This window comes from Cherax quadricarinatus, unplaced genomic scaffold (assembly GCF_038502225.1).
Source record: "Cherax quadricarinatus isolate ZL_2023a unplaced genomic scaffold, ASM3850222v1 Contig1283, whole genome shotgun sequence".
In the NCBI taxonomy this organism is placed as follows: domain Eukaryota; kingdom Metazoa; phylum Arthropoda; class Malacostraca; order Decapoda; family Parastacidae; genus Cherax; species Cherax quadricarinatus.
Genome location: NW_027196309.1, coordinates 74,092 through 97,434, shown reverse-complemented (window position 1 = coordinate 97,434; position 23,343 = coordinate 74,092). Strand labels below are relative to the sequence as shown.

The 23,343-nt window shown below is 39.8% G+C and overlaps 1 protein-coding gene across 1 annotated transcript in view; it reads left to right on the top strand.

Annotated features, from left to right (window-relative positions):
• Window positions 1–11,887: 11,887 nt before the first annotated feature.
• LOC128695007 (uncharacterized) overlaps window positions 11,888–23,343 on the top strand; it is an 84,918-nt gene continuing 73,462 nt past the window's right edge. Inside the window, exon 1 of the mRNA XM_070080933.1 lies at window positions 11,888–11,999. Within this exon, the coding sequence (XP_069937034.1) occupies window positions 11,918–11,999 (82 nt within the window). The 5' untranslated portion in view covers window positions 11,888–11,917. The remainder of the gene's footprint in view (window positions 12,000–23,343) is intronic.

Genomic DNA, 23,343 nt, shown 5'->3' with positions numbered 1-23,343 from the left:
TGACATGGTGACAGCAGTAAGACAAGAGAGAGAGGGGTGGGTGGATTGCATATTCTTGGACTGCAAGAAGGCGTTTGACACAGTTCCACACAAGAGATTGGTGCAAAAACTGGAAGACCAAGCAGGGATAACAGGGAAGGCACTACAATGGATCAGGGAATACTTGTCAGGAAGACTGCAGCGAGTCATGGTACGTGGCGAGGTGTCAGAGTGGGCGCCTGTGACCAGCGGGGCCCCACAGGGGTCAGTCCTAGGACCAGTGCTGTTTCTGAAATTTGTGAACGACATGACGGAAGGAATAGACTCTGAGGTGTCCCTGTTTGCAGATGACGTGAAGTTAATGAGAAGAATTCATTCGATCGAAGACCAGGCAGAACCACAAAGGGATCTGGAGCCCAACAATTGGCTCCTGGAGTTCAACCCCACCAAGTGCAAAGTCATGAAGATTGGGGATGGGCAAAGAAGACCGCAGATGGAGTACAGTCTAGGGGTCCAGAGACTACAAACCTCACTCAAGGAAAAAGACCTTGGGGTGAGCATAACACCAGGCACATCTCCTGAAGCGCACATCAACCAAATAGTTGCTGCAGCATATGGACGCCTAGCAAACCTCAGAACAGCATTCCGGCATCTTAATAAGGAATCGTTCAGGACCCTGTTCACCGTGTACGTTAGGCCCATATTGGAGTATGCGGCACCAGTTTGGAACCCACACCTAGCCAAGCACGTAAAGAAACTAGAGAAAGTGCTAAGGTTTGCAACAAGACTAGTCCCAGAGCTAAGGGGCATGTCCTACGAGGAGTGGTTAAGGGAAATCGACCTGACGACACTGGAGGACAGGAGAGATAGGGGGGACATGATAACGACATACAAAACACTGAGAGGAATTGACAAGGTGGACAAAGACAGGATGTTCCAGAGATGGGACACAACAACAAGGGGACACAGTTGGAAGTTGAAGATACAGATGAATCACAGGGATGTTAGGAAGTATTTCTTCAGCCACATAGTAGTCATTAAGTGGAATAGTTTGGGAAGCGATGTAGTGGAGGCAGGATCCATACATAGCTTTAAGCATAGGTATGATAAAGCTCACGGTTCAGGGAGAGTGACCTAGTAGCGACCAGTGAAGAGGCGGGGCCGGGAGCTAGGACTCGACCCCTGCAACCTCAACTAGGTGAGTACAACTGGGCGAGTATACACACACACACACACACACACACACACACACACACACACACACACACACACACACACACACACACACACACACACACACACACACACACACACAAATATATATATATATATATATATATATATATATATATATATATATATATATATATATATATATATATATATATATATATATATATATATATATATATATATATATATATATATATATATATCCCAACGAGGCAGGATGACCCAAAAAGAAAGAAAAATCCCCAAAAAGAAAATACTTTCATCATCATTCAACACTTTCACCACACTCACACATAATCACTGTTTTTGCAGAGGTGCTCAGAATACAACAGTTTAGAAGTATATACGTATAAAGAGACACAACATATCCCTCCAAACTGCCAATATCCCAAACTCCTCCTTTAGAGCGCAGGCATTGTACTTCCCATTTCCAGGACTCAAGTCCGGTTATATAAAATAACCGGTTTCCCTGAATCTCTTCACTAAATATTACCCTGCTCACACTCCAACAGCTCTTCAGGTCCCAAATACCATTCGTCTCCATTCACTTCTAACACGCTCATGGATGCTTGCTGGAAGTCCAAGCCCCTCGTCCACAAAACCTCCTTTACTCCCTCCCTCCCACCTTTTCAAGTACTACCCCTACCCCGCCTTCCTTCTCCTACAGATTTATACGCTCTCCATGTCATTCTTCTTTGATCCATTCTCTCTAAATGACCAAACCACCTCAACAACCCCTCTTCAGCCCTCTGACTAATACTTTTATTAGCTCCACACCTTCTCCTAATTTCCACACTCCGAATTTTCTGCATAATATTTACACCACACATTGCCCTTAAACAGGACATCTCCACTGCCTCCAACTGCCTCCTCGCTGCAGCATTTACTACCCAAGCTTCACACCCATATAAGAGTGTTGGTACTAATATACTTTCATACATTTCCTTCTTTGCCTCCATAGATAACATTTTTTGCCTCCACATATACCTCAATGCACCACACACCTTTTTTCCTTCATCAATTCTATGATTAACCTCATCTTTCATAAATCCATCCGCTGACACTTCAACTCCCAAATATCTGAAAACATTCACTTCTTCCATACTTCTCCTCCTCAATTTGATATTCAGTTTTTCTATATCTAAATCATTTGATACCCTCATCACCTTACTCTTTTCTATGTTCACTTTCAACTTTCTACCTTTACACACCCTCACAAATTCGTCCACTAACCTTTGCAATTTTTCCTTAGAATCTCCCATAAGCACAGTATCATCAGCAAAAAGTAACTGTGTCACTTCCCATTTTGTGTTTGATTCCCCATAATTTAATCCCACCCCTCTCCCGAATACCCTAGCATTTACTTCTTTTACAACCCCATCTATAAATATATTAAACAACCATGGTGACATTACACATCCCTGTCTAAGACCTACTTTTACCGGGAAGTAATCTCTCTCTCTTCTACACACCCTAACCTGAGCCTCACTATCCTCATAAAAACTCTTTACAGCATTTAGTAACTTACTACCTATTCTATATACTTGCAACATCTGCCACATTGCTCCCCTATCCACTCTATCATATGCCGTTTCTAAATCCATAAATGCAATAAAAACTTCCCTACCTTTATCTAAATACTGCTCACATATATGGTTCAATGTAAACTTGACTTTGACGCTTGATCTACACATCCCCTACCCACTCTAAAACCTCCTTGCTCATCCGCAATTCTACATTCTGTCTTACCTCTATTTCTTTCAATAATAACCCTACCGTACACTTTTCCTGGTATACTCAGTAAACTTATTCCTCTATAATTTTTACAATCTCTTTTGTCCTCCTTCCTTTTATATAAAGAAACTATACACGCTCTCCGCCAATCCCTAGGTACCTTCCCCTCCTTCATACATTTATTAAACAAGAGTACCAACCACTCCAACACTATATCCCCCCCTGCTTTTAACATTTCTGTCATGATCCCGTCAGTTCCAGCTGCTTTACCCCCTTTCATTCTACGTAATGCCTCACGTACCTCCACCACACTCACATCCTGTTCTTCTTCACTCCTAAAAGATGTTATACCTCCCTGGCCAGTGCATGAAATTACCGCCTCTTTTTCTCCGTCGACATTTAAAAGTTCCTCAAAATATTCTCGCCATGTACCCAATACCTCCATCTCCCCATCTACTAACTTCCCTACTCTGTTTTTAACTGACAAATCCATACTTTCCCTAGGCTTTCTTAACTTGTTTAACTCACTCCAAATTTTTTTCTTATTATCATTAAAATTCCTTGACAGTGCCTCTCCCACTCTATCATCTGTGCTCCTTTTGCACTCTCTTACCATTCTCTTCATCTTTCTTTTACTCTCCATATACTCTGCTCTTCTTATAACACTTCTGCTTTGTAAAAATCTCTCATAAGCTTCTTTTTTCTCTTTTATCACACCCTTTACTTCGTCATTCCACCAATCACTCCTCTTTCCTCCTGCCCCCACCCTCCTATAACCACAAACTTCTGCCCCACATTCTTATATTGCATTTTTAAAACTATTCCAACCCTCTTCCCCCCCCCCCCCACTACTCATACTGACACCAGCCCACCTTTCTGCCAATACTCGCTTATATCTCACCCGAATTTCCTCCTCCCTTAGTTTATACACTTTCACCTCCCGCTTACTTGTTTATGCCATTTTCCTCTTGTACCACTACCTCTTACTCTAACTGTAGCTACAACTATATAATTATCCGATATAACAGTTGCCCCTCTATAAACATGTACATCCTGGAGCCTACCCATCAACCTTTTATCCATCAATACATAATCTAACAAACTACTTTCATTATGTGCTATATCATACCTTGTATATTTATTTATCCTCTTTTTCATAAAATATGTATTACTTATTACCAAACCTCTTTCTACACATAGCTCAATTAAAGGCTCCCCATTTTCATTTACCCCTGGCACCCCAAATTTACCTACTACTCCCTCCACAACATTTTTACCCACTTTAGCATTGAAATCCCCAACCATAAGTACTCTCACACTTAGTTCAAAACTCCCCATGCATTCACTCAACAATTCCCAAAATCTCTCTCTCTCCTCTACACTTCTCTCTTCTCCAGGTGCATACGTGCTTACTATAACCCACTTTTAACATCTAACCTTTATTTTACTCCACACATTGGCCGTTTCCCACCAAGGCAGGGTGACTCGAAAAAGAAGAAACACTTTCATCATCACTCCATCACTGTCTTGCCAGAGGCGTGCCGATACTACAGTTAAAAATCTGCAACATATTTCCACCCCTTCTTCAGACTCCAAACACCGTGCTCGCCACCTCCAAGATTAGAGTCTGGCTAACCAATTTCCATGAATCCATTAAATGTTTCTTTCCTCACACTCCAACAGCAGTTCAGTTCATAAAAGCCATTTGTGCAAACTCGCTCCTATCTAAGATATGAACACTTGCTGGAAGCCTAAGCCCCTTAAGCTTCACCCCCTCCCTCCAACCTATCCTAGGAAAACTCCTACCCCGCCTTCCTTCCACTACAGATTTATACACCCTCCAAGTCACTCTGTTTTTTTCCTTCCTTTCTAAATGTCCTAGCCACCTCAACAACCCCTTTTTAGCTCTCTGGATAATACTTTTAGAAACCCCACCACCCATGCTACTGATTCTTTGCGTAATATTCACACCACACATTACCCTCAGACACGACATCTCCTGTACCTCCAGCCTTCTCCTTATTGCAACATTCACAACCCATACTTCACCCATATAACAGCGCTGGTATTCTTAAGGGGAGTAGAATGAAAATGGTTTTGTAGTATCCACGGCCACGAATGTGCTCGCGCCAGGAGACATGCTCAGTGTTACTGGGTACCTGATGTTTGGTAGCATGGTGGTCAAATGGATAAAGGCGTCGAGAAATTTACCTAGTGTCCTGGGAGGCTATGTAAATGTCATGGGTTCGATCCCCGGTCAGTCGTGCCGATTAAGCCAAACTAGCGAGACTGGTCTAATCGGTAAGAAATTCTGTGCCGAATTAAGCATAATTATAATCTGTTTTTGCCATAAATCAGCGGAAATCAATCTGACCATAACGAAAAAAATGTCATTGATTTTTACAATATTAAATAAATTTAATCTGACCTATGCTATACATAGCAGAATTTAGCTAAATAAAATTACGCTAGTTTACGTTAGGTTAAGTGAGGTTTCTAAATTAGGTCTCGTCAAAAAATAAAGATCTTTATAGCACTGTCAGTGAAAAAAAATCTACCATTTTGTAAAAGAATCGTTTGGAAAAAATAAAATTTTTAAGTGAGTTCGGCAAGTTCGGCTTATTAGGGTTTTCCTAAGAGCTATCTTTGTTCCCATCTCCGAATTCGGAGAATTCTAGTAAATCACCCGTTCCTTCACACTCTTACCTTTCCTTCCTACTTTATACAAGATTGTAAGTGCAGAGCAAAGACTTTACTCAACAGCATCACTATATAGAAACCTAGATTATTGGCCTTCCGTGAAGAAATGGTGTACAGTATTACACAGACCCTTCCTGGAAATTACATCCGCGTAGTAGTCATGGTCACGTCTTCCATCAGAGACTTCACCTAGAAGATCCCTACACACAAAGCTGTGGTGCAGGAGTATTCACCAAATCATGTGGAGGATACAACAAGATCTCCGTAGGAGAAACGAACAAGAGGATCTTTTCACAATCGTTGAAGAACATGAATTTGTTTGTAACCGAGACGACAACCGAATCGTTTTTGATATACAAATTCTAATGAGGACAGTGTCATGCAATGAAACGATAAAGAAATGATCTACAGAGTACCCAACAGGAATAGCTGCCACTTTATAGAAACATCATTAACTGTTACCTCAAACACCACAAGAAGAGCATCGAAATAAATGCTATAAGTGAACTAAAGGGAGGAGTCTCACTTTTGTAATTTTATGAACTTGCCTCAAGTACTATGATGATTTTAATGTTTATAATCGTGGACAGTTCCTTAACAGCTTGCATATGTTAAGGGAAGATGGAAAATATTGCAAAGAATTTACTGTAATATGGCGAGATATAATATAACAGATGTTACAAATCATCTACTTTAAGCAAAGTTGGTGGATCTAAGTTTGGTTTCTTGCAAACCGATAATACTGATGTCTTCGAAGATCTGGGGAGATATCCTACCAGAGTCTATTAATAATCTAGCGTAATCCCGAACTTGTTTAGAGGTAATGAGCGATGCTGAAGTAGCGTGGCAATCTTTGGCGATGTATCCATCAAGTTACCCATACAGTTGCTCAAAGAAGAACATGGAAGCTGATATCTAGATTGTAATGGTGAGCCATTACTGAATTTGAGTGATCTCTCATTGTCTTTTATCACTTGGTATCACATGTTCGTGGTAGACGGGAGTGATTTGACATTAGACAGCAGCGCTGTTGTCACTGAAGTTCATTACCTTTATTATTACCCCATAAATATCCTGTCAACGGTAGTTATGAGTGTTAGTCACATAACGGGTCCAGAGGCTGGGCCACAATGTTACAGTAGTTATGGACGATTTGCAAGTTTGTGTGGTGTGATTGTAATCCTAACGACTTGTTGAATTTAACTTGTAAAACATTACAATGTAGTTTATATGTAGTTTTGAAATGTACTATTTTCGCATTGTATGGCTGAATTTAGACAAGTTTAATTGGTTACGAGTTATTTATAATAAGCAAAGTCATGGTATTTTTCAGAATGGTTAGTAATATGCCACTGTGGATGAAACACTTTAACATTTCTTAATTATTTATGTGTGAGTTGTCTCTGAATTTATTATTTTTCGCATTCCAATACAAAATGATAGAGAGTAAGAGATAGAGTGGTGAAGATTTACTGTGCGGCTGTCTTAAATGGAATTATTACGTTCATGTTCGTTTTTTTAACATACGCATCATTTGCATGATAGGATGTATACATTAGTTTGTGGCTGCATCTCATTATGCTACATTTGTCTACTTTTCCATTGTGTCGGTATTTTATAACATTTATCTCCATTTTATTCACTAATACTGTGTATTCTGACACGGCTTGTTGTTTTAACATTTACTCTCTGAGACAATTGCGAAGATTTAAGGAAGAATTTTTTTAATAAGCTGTCGTAAACTAACGTAAGTGTGTGTATGTGTTGGGTCTTGTGTGAGGTCATATGTGAAGTGATATATCTCAGCCTTACAAGTCTTCTGTTCTATATTATTATCACGAAAGTGCTTGGAATATATACATATATATATATATATATATATATATATATATATATATATATATATATATATATATATATATATATATATATATATATATATATATATATATATATATATATATATATATATATATATATATATATATATATATATATATATATATATGTATATATATATATATATATATATATATATATATATATATATATATATATATATATATGTATATATATATATATATATATATATATATATGTATATATATATATATATATATATATATATATATATATATATATATATATATATATATGTATAAATATATATATATATGTATGTATATATATATATATATATATATATATATATATATATATATATATATATATGTATATATATATATGTATAAATATATATATATATATATATATATATATATATATATATATATATATATATATACATATATATATATATATTTTTTTTTTTTTTTTTTTTTTATCACACCGGCCGATTCCCACCAAGGCAGGGTGGCCCGAAAAAGAAAAACTTTCACCATCATTCACTCCATCACTGTCTTGCCAGAAGGGTGCTTTACACTACAGTTTTTAAACTGCAACATTAACACCCCTCCTTCAGAGTGCAGGCACTGTACTTCCCATCTCCAGGACTCAAGTCCGGCCTGCCGGTTTCCCTGAATCCCTTCATAAATGTTACTTTGCTCACACTCCAACAGCACGTCAAGTATTAAAAACCATTTGTCTCCATTCACTCCTATCAAACACGCTCACGCATGCCTGCTGGAAGTCCAAGCCCCTCGCACACAAAACCTCCTTTACCCCCTCCCTCCAACCCTTCCTAGGCCGACCCCTACCCCGCCTTCCTTCCACTACAGACTGATACACTCTTGAAGTCATTCTGTTTCGCTCCATTCTCTCTACATGTCCGAACCACCTCAACAACCCTTCCTCAGCCCTCTGGACAACAGTTTTGGTAATCCCGCACCTCCTCCTAACTTCCAAACTACGAATTCTCTGCATTATATTCACACCACACATTGCCCTCAGACATGACATCTCCACTGCCTCCAGCCTTCTCCTCGCTGCAACATTCATCACCCACGCTTCACACCCATATAAGAGCGTTGGTAAAACTATACTCTCATACATTCCCCTCTTTGCCTCCAAGGACAAAGTTCTTTGTCTCCACAGACTCCTAAGTGCACCACTCACTCTTTTTCCCTCATCAATTCTATGATTCACCTCATCTTTCATAGACCCATCCGCTGACACGTCCACTCCCAAATATCTGAATACGTTCACCTCCTCCATACTCTCTCCCTCCAATCTGATATTCAATCTTTCATCACCTAATCTTTTTGTTATCCTCATAACCTTACTCTTTCCTGTATTCACCTTTAATTTTCTTCTTTTGCACACCCTACCAAATTCATCCACCAATCTCTGCAACTTCTCTTCAGAATCTCCCAAGAGCACAGTGTCATCAGCAAAGAGCAGCTGTGACAACTCCCACTTTGTGTGTGATTCTTTATCTTTTATATATATATATATATATATATATATATATATATATATATATATATATATATATATATATATATATATATCTTTTATATATATATATATATATATATATATATATATATATATATATATATACATATATATATATATATATATATATATATATATATATATATATATATATATATATATATATATATATATATATATATATATATACATATATATATATATATATATATGTATATATATATATATATATATATATATATATATATATATATATATATATATATATATATATATATATATATATATATATATATGTATATATATATATATATATATATATATATATATATATATATATATATATATATATATATATATATATATATATATATATGTATAAATATATATATATATATGTATGTATATATATATATATATATATATATATATATATATGTATATATATATATGTATAAATATATATATATATATATATATATATATATATATATATATATATATATATATATATATATATATATATATATATATATATATATATATATATATGCAAAACAACCACTCTGAAAGAATAGAGAAATTCCAAGCGATTTCGTGACTACTCACATTATCAAGGAACTATGAAAGTAAAGTATGTATGTATAATGTTCGCCAAGACCATAGTCCTGGCACGGGTCCCAATCTTGCGATGACCCGTCTCTAGCTCCCGATGGAGAAAGGTTTCCACAATGATGCGACGCATGCCGCTCAAGCGCCCCTCTGGTCAGTTCAACTGGTGCATCTCATAAGCGACACCATGTGTAACTATGGACACTAGCGAGGAGGAGGATATGTCATTATCACAGGTAACAGCTTGTCTGGTTCGTTGACCCCATGGTACACTAGTGTGGCCGCAGTCATCTCTGGGTCCTCTTCGGGAGGGAATATCACCCCTAGTTGCCTGCGGAGTGTCTCAGTAGCTTCGCACTCTAGAAGATAGTGTGTTAGGGGCCGCTGGACAACGTGCTGACAGTACTGGCACATCTCCTCCTCAGCCTTGTCTACCATCATCTTGGCTGTGGGAAAGCCCAAACGAAGCCGATGGATGGCGGTACACTGCGCTCTGGACCAGCTTCTATCATATGGAGGGGGTTCTCCCTGAGTCGCTGCTTGGTACCACTGTTGAGATGGGGTATCACCTAAGACCTCCCCCATAAGTTTCGTGGCTCTGGCAGCCACCAGTTTGGTCTGTCGTAGGCTGATTGGGACAGTAATCCCAACATGTGGATAGTCTGTTGCTGCCTTGGCTGCATCATCTGCCGCCTCATTTCCCTGGATGCCAGCATGGCTGGGGATCCAGTTCAGTGTCGATCTATTACCCTGAACTTCTAAGGCTGTCATTATGCTCAAGATCAATGTGATGAGGTGAACATTATCCTGTGGTTGAGGATGGGAGAGGGCATTGATTGCAGAGGTGGAATCAACATGTATGACAGGTCGGAGTCGATGTCGTAGGGCATGTGACAATGCCTGCTGAATCGCCACCAGCTCAGCTTGAAGGATCGTGCAGTGGTCAGGGAGTCGCCAGCCTTGTGCGTGACCATTGTGGTACAGTTCAGCTGCTGCTCTCTTCCTGTCAGGGTCGACAGAACCATCTGTGAAATACACTGCACATGTGCCTACCTCTGCCAGTGCCATCTTGTCTCAGCATGATTGTTGAGGGTGTCTTGACTGCAGAGACACTTAGAGATGGGTAGCTGCATGATGAAAACATCGGCTGGATCTGGGCGCCAGGGAGGTGGTGGATGGTACCCAGCAACAGGAAGGTCACAACTCTTCTCACAGAGCAGCTGGAAAGTAAAGCATCCAAGGAAGCTATATAAGGGGTCTGGCCAACATCTCACTATCAGATCCCACAACGGTTAAACACCTGACGCGCGCCGGCCCAACTGGACGGTTCCTTTGCACAATTCACCAACAAACTATTCTACCCAAGAAAATTTAAAAATTATTATTTGTCCAGTGTATTATTAAATTCTTCCCAAATTCTATTAATTATAAATGGATCTAATTTATATAAACCAAAGGAAATATTCATATTATTGTCAAAACTGCTTTTTATGAAACAAGATTCAATTATATTCCTATCGACCATGGACTTGCTTGATACTACTTTCTCAACTTTTTGAAAATCTATTGGATGGTTAAAATCTCTTACATGAATAAATAGAGCATTGGAATCTTGTCCAGTTCTAATGCTATATTTATGTTGTTTTAATCTTAGTTCGAGATATTGATATTCGTTTGACTTGGTTTTAAAGCTGTTTATTATGTTGATAAGTAAGATATTTGCGTAACACTAGGAATCTACATGTATATGGACGAAACGTTTCTCCTCAGTTGAATACAGAGATGAATCAGTCTCCTGTAGATATCAGCCATCATTTAGGATGAAGTAGGCGAGGTGGAGAGGTAGTCCGTCCATCACCCCAGGTGTATTCTGCTGTCAGTACACATGGGAAACCCTCCCGTGCCCCACAGGTGGGAAAAGGAGGTGTGAGATTGGAATGTGAGTGTAGAGGTGGTGATCCCGCCTTTCTCGAGTTAATACTACCTTCCTGCCTCTCAGGTCTTCCACCTTAACTTACCTGTTACAAATCTAGCAATATTACATTTAAAACAGCACTTACGAAAGCCTAGCTCTAGGCTTTTCAATTCTACACACATACACACACATCAAATCGCAAAATCTGTCATAAAGATTTGGCTGGCATTACCCCGAGAAGTTTCTTGACATGACAAAAACTTATGCTATTAATACATTCAGTCCATCTGTTTTCCTATACTCAACTGATTTTCTTCTTACAGATTAATGATGAAAGAGAGAGCATGGGTGAGGTCGTGGCTCTCTGGCTTCCTCTTAGTGGTGGTCCTTGGACACGTACAAGCACAAGGTAAGTTCTCCTACACCATGTCTGTCTCGCTGTAGGTTTCAGACTACATCACTGTGATAAATGGCACACACATGAGTTTAATACTTTCCATAATATAAACAAATAATTTTAATATCACATTTTTAGTATTTGCGTATTAATATTATGTAAAAGCTGCTAAGCAATGTGCATTTTTTGTTTATTTTTATATATCAGAGTGTATATTCATGGTGTATGACATTAGAAGTCTGTGTACAGATGATTATTAAGTTCTTTGGAAGTAGTTCAAGTTTGTCTTATTTTCCTCTGTCTGCAGGAAAAAATATTTTAGTAAGGTTTCGAAGGAAGAATTTAGTTAAGAACTTAGGCAAGTTATTACCAAGTTTAAAGAAAGACGTTGAATGCCTCTAATATATAGTATTCCTTCGAGGATACGTGGGGAAAAAAACGGTTATGTTTAGTAAATGAAGCTAGTTTGTGGCTCGTTCAATTTTTGTGAGAAATCTCAAGTAAAAGTTAATTGACAATTGGTAAGTTGTTTTAATTAAAAGTGATATTTTTTGCGAAGAAGGGAATTTACCTTTTAAGAATGAGTTCAAATTTTGGATCAGGGTTTAGTTTTTGGTCTGAAGTCTCAATATAATGGTCTATTAAATTCAGCAAATTAGACACTGCGGAAGGCAGGGAAACCTCAGACGCCGATGTGCGAGGTAGTATGTATAACTAAAAGAAAATATTATACAAACAGCATAGGTGTACGGTAAAAAAAAATAGACGCAGATTGCATATATAGAGAGTGAGGTACCTTGATGTTGATATAGTGATCTTGACTCAAGAAAGTTACCCTATTTGATTACTTTTTATTTCTCATGCACTTCCTATGATAATAATAATAATAATAATAATAATAATAATAATAATAATAATTGAAGGGGTTTAATTTGTTATACTATTTACATTGATTTTTAAAGGAACAAATTTGTCAGTGCACAAATGTAGTTAATAAACTTCAAGTCGTTGGATTCCTTGACCAGTCTTCTTCAAATATTTATTGTTGGTGTGACTTAAAAGGAGATTTAGTATCTTAGTGGGCCTTGTAGTCTCTAATTTGTTAATGTTATTAACAGAAAATTTGGAGAATGATTCTTATTTTTCTGTACCACTAAGAAATAGGATTATTAAAATAAAAAAAAAGGCATATTTTTAAAAAAGGTAAATTTTTACCCAATTTTCAGTAACCGTTTAGGAGATTTTTTTTCGTTCTAAGCCTGAAATAAATAATAAGTATTAAGCTGAATTTGAAATACTTATTTTTTTTACAATGCTGTGATCAACTACGTGACCTTTCATAGCAGCATAATTTGTATAAGTTTCAATAAGATCAGGCTGTTGGTTTGCGTGTTTTAAAAGCGAAAACAAAAACCGTGAAATATTTTTTAGACCCCCTTTATATTTAGATTTAGCCGCTAAAGTGGTAAATTTATTGTGCACCACATATCCATCATGTGGACGGTAGCGCAAGAGCATATGGATATATAAAATGCCTAGGAACTAGGCCCCAAAAGGGTTAACAGGAGTACATATGGATTTATATCTACAGTTCACTTATCGGTTCCAAGCAAATTTAAGAAATTTGCTTAATATATCTGATATCTGATTTTCATTAATACGATATCTTCACATATCACATAGGTTATTATACTGTTTATCTCTATATTTCTCAATACGTAGACAATTAAGCACATAGTGTTCAAGATAGTGACCATAGGATTGACCACATACTTTGCATTTGGTTTGATCATCATCTGTGTGTCTCCCAAACTGCCAGAAGTACTTGTAACCAAGCCTAAGTCTGGCCACTACAACATCAGTCTCTTCACATTGAAAATTACTCCATAAACGTACTTATCTACGTTTATGATCATAATAGGTTATAGATCTACTCAGGCACTGAATATTGATAGTGTATTTGTCACAAGTATCTCAGAATGAGTGTTATCAGCCCATTCTCCTAATAACTATGTCACTTCGTCATATAGAATTTGCAGTCCATTTTTAAGTTTAGGTTAGGTTAAAACTACAAATATAAGATAAAATACGATAAGACAGTCTGCCTCGTGAACAAAAAACGGACAGTCACTGCGCCTGGCTCATATAATATTACAACTGTTTAAAGAACATGAAAAAAGAAGGAACACTACAGCAGGCCAACTGGCCCATGCGAGGCAGGTCCAAGTCTCCTACCGGCTTAAGCCAATGCCCCAACCTAGTCAGGTCAGATCACATTCACTTAAGGAAGGAACACGGCAACTGACCTAGTAGCACAAGCTAGTCAGGTCTAACTCACACCCACCCACTTCCACTCATGTATTTATCTAACCTATTTTTAAAACTACACAACGTTTTAACCTCTATAACTGTACTTGGGAGTTTGTTCCACTCATCCACAACTCTATTACCAAACCAGTGCTTTCATATATCCTTCCTGAATCTGAATTTTTCCAATTTAAAACCATTGCTACGAGTCCTGTCTAGGCTAGATATTTTCAGCACGTTATTTACATCCCCTTTATGTATTCCTGTTTTCCATTTATACACCTCAATCATATCATCCCTGATTCTACGCCTTTCTAGAGAGTGCAGATTCAGGGACCTCAGTCTATCCTCATAGGGAAGATTTGTGATACATGGGATCAACTTTATCATCCTCGTTTGTATGTTTTCCAGAGCATTTATATCCATTCTGTAATACGGTGACCAGAACTGTGCAGCATAATTTAAATGAGGTCTAACCAAGGATATATAGAGTTGAAAAACAACCTGAAGACTCCTATTATTTATCCTTCTTGTTATGAAGCCAAGGATTCTGTTAGCTTTATTGCGAACACTTATGCACTGTTGTCTTGGTTTCAGATTACTGATAACCAGAACTCCTAAATCTTTTTCGCAATCCGTAATATTAAGATCTACATTATTTAGTTTATATGTGGCATGGCTATTTTTCTGTCCAACATTTAGTTAGAACTTTGCATTTGTCTATATTAAACTGCATCTGCCACTTCTCCGACCACTGCATCAGTCTATTCAAATCTTCCTGGAGTGCTCTAATATCCTCATCAGAATGAATTCGACGGCCTATTTTGGTGTCATCGGCAAACTTGCTTGTTTCATCAATGTCGTTTATGTAGATTGTGAACAACAGGGGGCGCAACACTGACCCCTGTGGAATACCGCTCGTGACGCTTCCCCACTCTGATATCTCCCCACTTATGCAAACTCTCTGCTGCCTGTTTGTCAACCATGCCTCTATCCAGGAAAAAATTTCTCCTCCTATTCCATGTGCCTTAATTTTCCTCAATAGTCTCTGATGTGGGACCCTGTCAAAAGCCTTACTGAAGCCCATATACACAATATCATATTCATTAAAATGATCTACCTCCTCAAATACCTAAGTGAAAAAAGTTAATAAATTCGTAAGGCAGGAACGCCCCTTTGTAAAACCATGCCGAGATTCGTTGATTAATTTATGCTTTTCAAGGTGGCTACGAACTGCCTCGGCAATTATTGATTCCATAAATTTTCCCACTACGGAGGTTAGGTTTATTGGTCTATAGTTCGAAGCTAAGGACTTGTCACCTGCTTTGAAAATAGGTGCCACATTTGCCATTTTCTACTTATCTGGCACCATGCCAGTCTGTAGTGATATGTTGAAAAGATTAGCCAGAGGTTTGCTAAGCTCCTCTTTACATTCCTTTAGAACCCTTTCATACAGTTCATCAGGGCCTGGGGATTTATTAGGTTTTAATATATCTATTTGCCTAAAGACTACGTCACTTGTGACCCTAATCGTGCATAGTTTATTATCATCCTGTTCTAAAAAAAATTATTATTTCTGGAATATCGCTAGTATCTTCCTGTGTAAAAACTGAGAGGAAGTATTTGTTAAAAATTCTACACATTTCCTTATCACTGTCCGTAAGCTGACCCCAGTAATTTTTGAGTGGGCCTATCTTGTCCCTGATCTTACTTCTGTATACCTGAAAGAATCCTTTTGGGTTAGCCTTCGATTCTCTTGCAACTTTAACCTCATAATCTCTTTTTGCTTTTCTTATTCCTTTTTTATTTCTCTCTTTAATTGAATATATTGATTTCTTAATTGCACCTCTCCCCTTTTGATTTGCCTATATATGCCTCTCTTTTGACCAATGAGATGTTTTAATCTATTATTCATGCATTTAGGATCATTTTTGCTTGATCTGATTTCCCTATTTGGAACATAAGTTGTCTGAGCAGTTAGAACTATGCCCTGGAAAACGTCATCTCGGCAGTCATCACCACCTACCTGACCCATAGTCAGGTCATTCCAGTTCAGCCCACCCAAGTAATTTTTCAGTCCTATGAACTCAGCCAAGCGGAAGTCAGGGACAGAGACTTGATTGCCATTATTAGGGGAATTCCATGATATATTAAAACTGAGTGATTTGTGATCACTTTCCCCAAGCTCATCATTAACCTCAAGATTATTAATTAGCGTTTCCCTGCTGGCAAGAACCAAGTCAAGCAGGTTGTTTCCTCTGGTTGGCTCTGTCACAAACTGTTTTAAAAACAATCCTGAATCGTATCAAGAAAGTCACTTGACTCTAAATTTCCTGTCAAATTGCTCCAGTCGATCTGTCTATAGTTGAAATCCCCCATTATCACAACATTTTCGTATGTAGATGCCTTACGAATTTCATCCAATAGAAGTTTACCGCACTCCCTATCAAGATTTGGGGCCCTGTAAATCACACCCAACATTAGTTTCTCATGGCCCTCAAGAAGCTGTAACCAAACAGATTCAGTGGCTGACGCTTCTAATTTTATATCTTGTCTAACACAACAGTTTAAATTGTCTCTGACGTACATCGCTACTCCACCACCCTTCCTGTTGACCCTGTCAGTGTGGAATAATTAATAGTCTTATATGTGACATTCAGAGGGCATCTCTCTATCTTTCAGATTGAGCCAGGTCTCTGTTATAGCAATGATATCTATGTTTCCTGCACTTGCAATTAGTCTTAGCTCATCTATCTTATTTCTTACACTCCTGCTATTAGTATAGTAGACCTTAAGGGAGCTAGTCCCTTGCTGCCCTCTGCTGTCTCCCTTTGTTTGCTGACGTGATCTACTGTCTTTATTTATAACTTCATGATGAATGTCTTTTATACACTTACTGTTTTCAACCCTAGTGCTGCAACCTGACTGTTTCCCACACACACACCCATACCTCTATCTTCTATCTGTTTAAAATCCTAGGCATTTCAGCAATGGCCCTCTCGATTGAGTCTGCAAGTGCTACCACCCCAGCCCCAGAAAGAAGTACCCAGTCCCTTGCATACATATCATGTTTGCCATAAAAGTTGTCCCAGTTGTCAATGAATGGGATTGCAAGTTCCTTGCAGTATCTGTCTAGCCAGCAGTTTACACCAATTGCCCTAGACAACCATTCATTGCCCACTCCCCTTCTAGGCAAGATCCTACATATGATTGGGACCCCTCCCTTAGACTTAATTAAATCTATAGCTGACCTGTATTTATCTAGCAGCTCTTCTCTCCTACCCTTCCCAATATCATTTCCACCAGCACTATAACCAGTTTATTTGGTGTTCTGGTAGCGGGGAGTTAAATGATATGTCTTCGGAGGCTTCTTACTTTATTGTTAAGTCGTGGTGGGTACACAGGCTTGTGTGTTGTGCCCATGGCCCGGGAGGGCCATCCCACGAGAGGAGCTAGGAGTAGGCCTTCTTGACTGTGTGAAGAGTGATGCCAGAGTGAGAGTGTGGCAAGGGCAGGCAGGCTGGCGTGCCCACTGAGAGGCCTGGCTACAGAGGGCAGCACCTTAGTGCCACGAAATATGAACTAAGCTGGCAGACAGCATGGGCTGTCTGTGCAGACAGTGCAGGCTGTCTACATATGTTCAGCCACCTACCGCGCGTCGTCCCGATGCGACAATACTAGTGGTAAAAAAACTCTGTCTCTCTCTCGTAGGACCAGGGCACAGAACACAAAATAAAAACATATATATGTTTGGGGGTCTGAAATGGACTAATCTACTTCACAATATTCCTTATGGGAACAAATTCGGTCAGTACTGGCACCTGAACATCTAGAATGAAAAAATATCGCTAACCGGGGGTCCACTGTATACATATGGACATGGAAAAAAAACTTCCTACAGGGAGGGAAGAAAAAACATGTGGGTGTGCTAAACATCATGGTCATAGGCAGTGAGCATCGAAGGGCATCACTGCACGCCTTCCTGCGTCTGGACAGATGCTGCAACACAGGAGACATCACTGCGGCTGAGCTGTGACGTAACAGGGTACGGTCTCCTCTGGAATGGTGAAGCAGACATCGTAGGAGTCGCTGCAGGTTTCACTCAATCTGGGGCACGACATGCTGGTGCCCTCGAGTGAGGCGTCGACAAAACTCGGCAACTGGGCAGGACTTCTGGCAAGCGACTCAGGAGGACACTTCTCGACTGGTACTGTTGCTGGGCTGTCACTGCTGGCGAGCGTGGAGCAAGCTGTGGAGCGAGTCGTGGCAGAGACAACTGGGCGAAACATCTGGGAGTCGTAACATTATACACCAGACTGCAGTGAGTGAGCTAGCAGTCAAAGTGACATCATCTTTGTGCAGGCTGCTCACTGAAGCTTGTGACACGAGGCTGACACAGTGCCTGCCGACAGGGCTAACTGCGGCATGATGAGTGTCATTCTCTCGGCAGTTGGAGTTATAGCACAGGTTAGCCTAAGCGTCCCCAGGCTTGTTTCTCTACATATAACTGCATTCTGAAGGTCTGGAGGTGAAGTGAAACAAATCTCGATGGGAATCGTAGCAGGTACGATTCTGCAGAACATCTATGAGCGACGAGCATAAAAGCTTTCTGTACAAGAGGGCTCGGTTGCTCAGGGCTGAGTAATCAGCTGTCAAACGCGCTGGTCACATCGGGTGACTTACACAAGGATCTGACCGCAGACCTCACTGGACACACGGAAACTTTAAACACCCGTGGTACATGTGGTACAACATGGCTTAAACTAGCAAATGATGCTTTTCTGTGCACAAAACTGACACTAAGACATATACTAAAATGTGAGAACACTGACTGAGAGGAATTAATTAATACGACATATATCTTCTCTCAGTCTTCTCGACAATACTGAAATAATTACTGAACACTCGATGGTGACATCATGCGATGTCAGGCGTGATGTCGCGAGGTGACGTCAGCAGCACTGTGACGTCAGCAGACATCTCGAGGTGACGTCAGCAGACATCTCGAGGTGACGTCAGGCAGACATCGTGACGTCATGAAGTCGGGCAGCATCGTCGGTGACGTCAATGTGTTGCGGGCAGCAGACCACGGCATGTGGCCTGGGACATCTGGTAACTCACGTGACTTGTAGATCCACGTGACATCGCCCACACCCACATGGCGTCGTGATCCACGTGGTGTAGTGATCTACGCGGCATGCTGATCCACATGGCATCGAGTGGCCTCGGGCACTCGGATACACAGCTCTGGCAACGAATTCACATGAAAAACAGCAGAAAACACAGCAGAGGGAGTGGGCAGTGGTGTATGGTAGGCTGGTGAGGTGTGAGAGTACAGCAGGGCGAGGTAAGGAACGGCCACTTCCTCGACTTCTCTCCCACCCCACAAGCACAGGGAGACACACTGGATGCAGAAATCACCACAAAACTCACCTCTGGCTTGCTGAAACAGCTGTACTGAGCTGAACAACAGCAGAACATACAAGTGACGCTAAACACGTGACTTGAGAAACAGCATGGGACGCTGTAGCATGGGGTCACTGGGACACCACTTACAATTCTCGAAGAAATTCGGTAAATTTCGGCTGGATCCTGCTTGTAGCTGTGTCTGGATGCTGAAACGTGCAGACACGACATCAGAATAACTCGTTGAGAGACGAATGCTTCTTGCATGGGGTGATGAAGTGAAGATGACTTCATTCCTTCTTCCTTCCTCTCTCTGGGCAAACAACTGCTGCGACCACCACTGCTACCAATGTTATAACCAGTTTATTTGGTAATGCAGTGGCGTGGGTGAATGAAATACAAACGTCTTCAGAGGCTTCATACTTTATTGTTAAGTTGTGGTGGGTACACAGGCTTGTGTGTTGTGCCCATGGCCCAGGAGGGCCATCCCACGAGAGGAGCTAGGAGTAGGCCTTCTTGACTGTATGAAGAGTGATGCCAGAGTGAGAGTGTGGCAAGGGCAGGCAGGCTGGCGTGCCCACTGAGAGGCCTGGCTACAGAGGACAGCACCTTAGTGCCACGAAATATGAACTAAGCTGGCAGACAGCATGGGCTGTCTGTGCAGACAGTATCTGCCTAGCCAGCAGTTTACACCAATTGCCATAGACAACCATTCATTGCCCACTCCCCTTCTAGACAAGATGCTATATATGATTGGGACCCCTCCCTTAGACTTAATTAAATCTATAGCTGACCTGTATTTATCTAGCAGCTCTTCTCTCCTACCCTTCCCAGTATCATTTCCACCAGCACTGAGACAGATAATAGGCTTGTTCCTATTACCTGACATGATATTATCCAACCTGTTGACTATGTCACTAACACCAGCTCCTGGGAAGCACACTCTATCTCTTACCTTCTTATTCCTATTACAGAAGGCACGGTCCATATATCTTACCTGTGAGTCACCAACCACAAGTATGTGCTTACCTCCATTTGCAGGGGAAGTAGTACCTTTACCTTCACTGGCCACTGAAGTACACTCATCCTGAAGAACAGAGAAGCGATTTCCTACCTTCAAATCTTCTCTCTTAACTTTCCTTATTTTGATGCTCTTCCCATTACTGGGAACCACTTGCCACTTGTAGCAGGTGCTGGACTGCACCTCACTGCTGGTAGCCGTTGCTGGAGTGCTCTAATGTCCTCATTAGAATGAACTGGACGGCATATTTTGGTGTCATCAGCAAATTTACTTATACTGCTATTTATTCCCTCATCTATGTCGTTTATGTAGATTGTGAACTACAAGGGGCCCAACACTGACCCCTGTGGAACACCACTTGTGATGTGGAACTCTATCGAAAGTCTTACTAAAGTCCATATACACAATATATTCAATACCATGATCTACCTCCTCAGTTACCTTAGTGAAGAAAGTCAGTAAATTTGTAAGACAGGAATGCCCCTTTGTAAAACCATGTTGAGATTCATTAATCAATTTATGCCTTTCGAGATGGCTACGAATTGCTTCGGCAATTACCTGTTCCATAAATTTTCCCACTATAGAAGTAAGGTTTACTGGTCTATAGTTCGAAGCTAAGGACCTGTCACCTGCCTTGTAAATAGATATTACATTTGCCATTTTCCATGTATCAGGCACGATACTAGTTTGCAGTGATATGTTGAAAAGATTAGCCAGATGCATGCTAAGTTCCTCTTTACATTCCTTTAACACCCTTGCAAACAGTTCATCAGGGCCTGGGGATTTGTTAGGTTTTAATTTCTCTATCTGTCTGAGAACCCTATCACTAGTTATCGCAATCGTGCATAGTTTATTATCGTCCTGTTCTACATAATCTAGTATTTCTGGAATTTCGTTAGTGCTTTCCTGGGTAAAAACAGAGAGGAAGTAAGTATTGAAAATTTCACACATATCCTTATCACTGTCAGTGATCTGACCAGAGTTACTCTTAAGTGGGCCTATCTTGTCCCCAATCTTACTTCTGTATACCTGAAAGAACCCTTTTGGGTTAGTCTTTGAATCCCTTGCGACCTTAGCCTCATAATCCCTTTTTGCTTTTCTTATTCCTTTCTTTATTTCTCTATTTAGTTGAATATATTGATTTCTTAACTGCCCCTCCCCTCTTTTGATACGCCTATATGTGCCTCTCTTTTGACCAATGAGATGTTTTAATGTATTGTTCATCCATTTGGGATCATTTTTGTTAGATCTAATTTCCCTACTCGGAACAAAAGTTGTCTGGGCAGCTAGAACTATGCTCTGAAAAACGTCATATTGGCAACCAACACCACCTACCTGACCCATAGTCAGGACATCCCAGGTAATTTTTCATTCCCATGAAATCGGGAAAGCAAAAGTCTGGGACAGAGATTTGATTGCAGTTATCCGGGTAATTCCATGATATATTGAAACTAAGTGATTTGTGATCGCTTTCCCCAAGCTCGTCATTAACCTCAAGATTATTAACTAGTGATTCTTTGTTGGCAAGAACCAAGTCAAGTAGATTGTTTCCTCTAGTTGGTTCTGCCACAAACTGTTTTAAAAAGCAATGCTGAACCGTATCAAGACTGTCACTAGACTTAAGATTTCCTGTCACATTGTTCCAATCAATTTGTCTAAAGCTAAAATCTCCCATCAACACATTTTCATATCTAGATGTCTTATGAATTTCGTCCCATAGCAGCTTACTGCACTCCCTATGAAGGTTTGAGGGCCTATAAATCACACCCAAAATTAACTTTTCACGACCCACGAGAAAATGTAGCCCAACAGATTCTGTGTCTGATGTTTCTAATCTTATATCCTATCTAACACAACAATTTAAATTATCTCTGACATACATCGCCACTCCACCACCCTTCCTGTTGACCCTATCATTATGGAATAGTTTATAACCCTGTATGCTGCATTCAGAAGGCATTTCTTTATCAAGTTGAACCAGGTCTCTGTTATGGCAATAATATCTATATTACCTGCACTTGCAAGTAATCTTAGCTCATCTATCTTATTTCTTAGACTCCTACTATTTGTATAGTAAACCTTAAGGGAGCTAGTCACTCGTTGCCCTCTACTATCTCTCTTTGTTTGTTGATCAGTTAATTTGCCTTTACTAGCAACTTTATTTTGAATATTGTCTTTTAAGCATATCCCTGAGGTATCCCGGTAATATTTGCTATTTCCAACCCTAATACTGCAGCCTGATTGTTTCCCACAAACACCCCTACCGCTATAATCTATCAGTTTAAAGTCCTAGACAAGTCACCGATAACCCCCCTCAATCGAATTGGCTAATGCAACCACTCCAGCCCCAGAGAGATGAACCCCATCCCTTGCATGCATATCACGTTTACCATAGAATATGTCCCAGTTATCAATGGATGGGATTGCAAGTTCCTTGCAGTACCTGTCTAGCCAGCAATTTATACCAATTGCCCTAGACATCCATTCATTGCCCACTCCCCTTCTAGGCAAGATGTTACATATGATTGGGATCCCTCCCTTAGACCTGACTACACCTATGGCTGACCTATACTTATCCAGCAGCTCCTGTCTCCTGTCATTCCCAGTGTCATTGCTACCAGC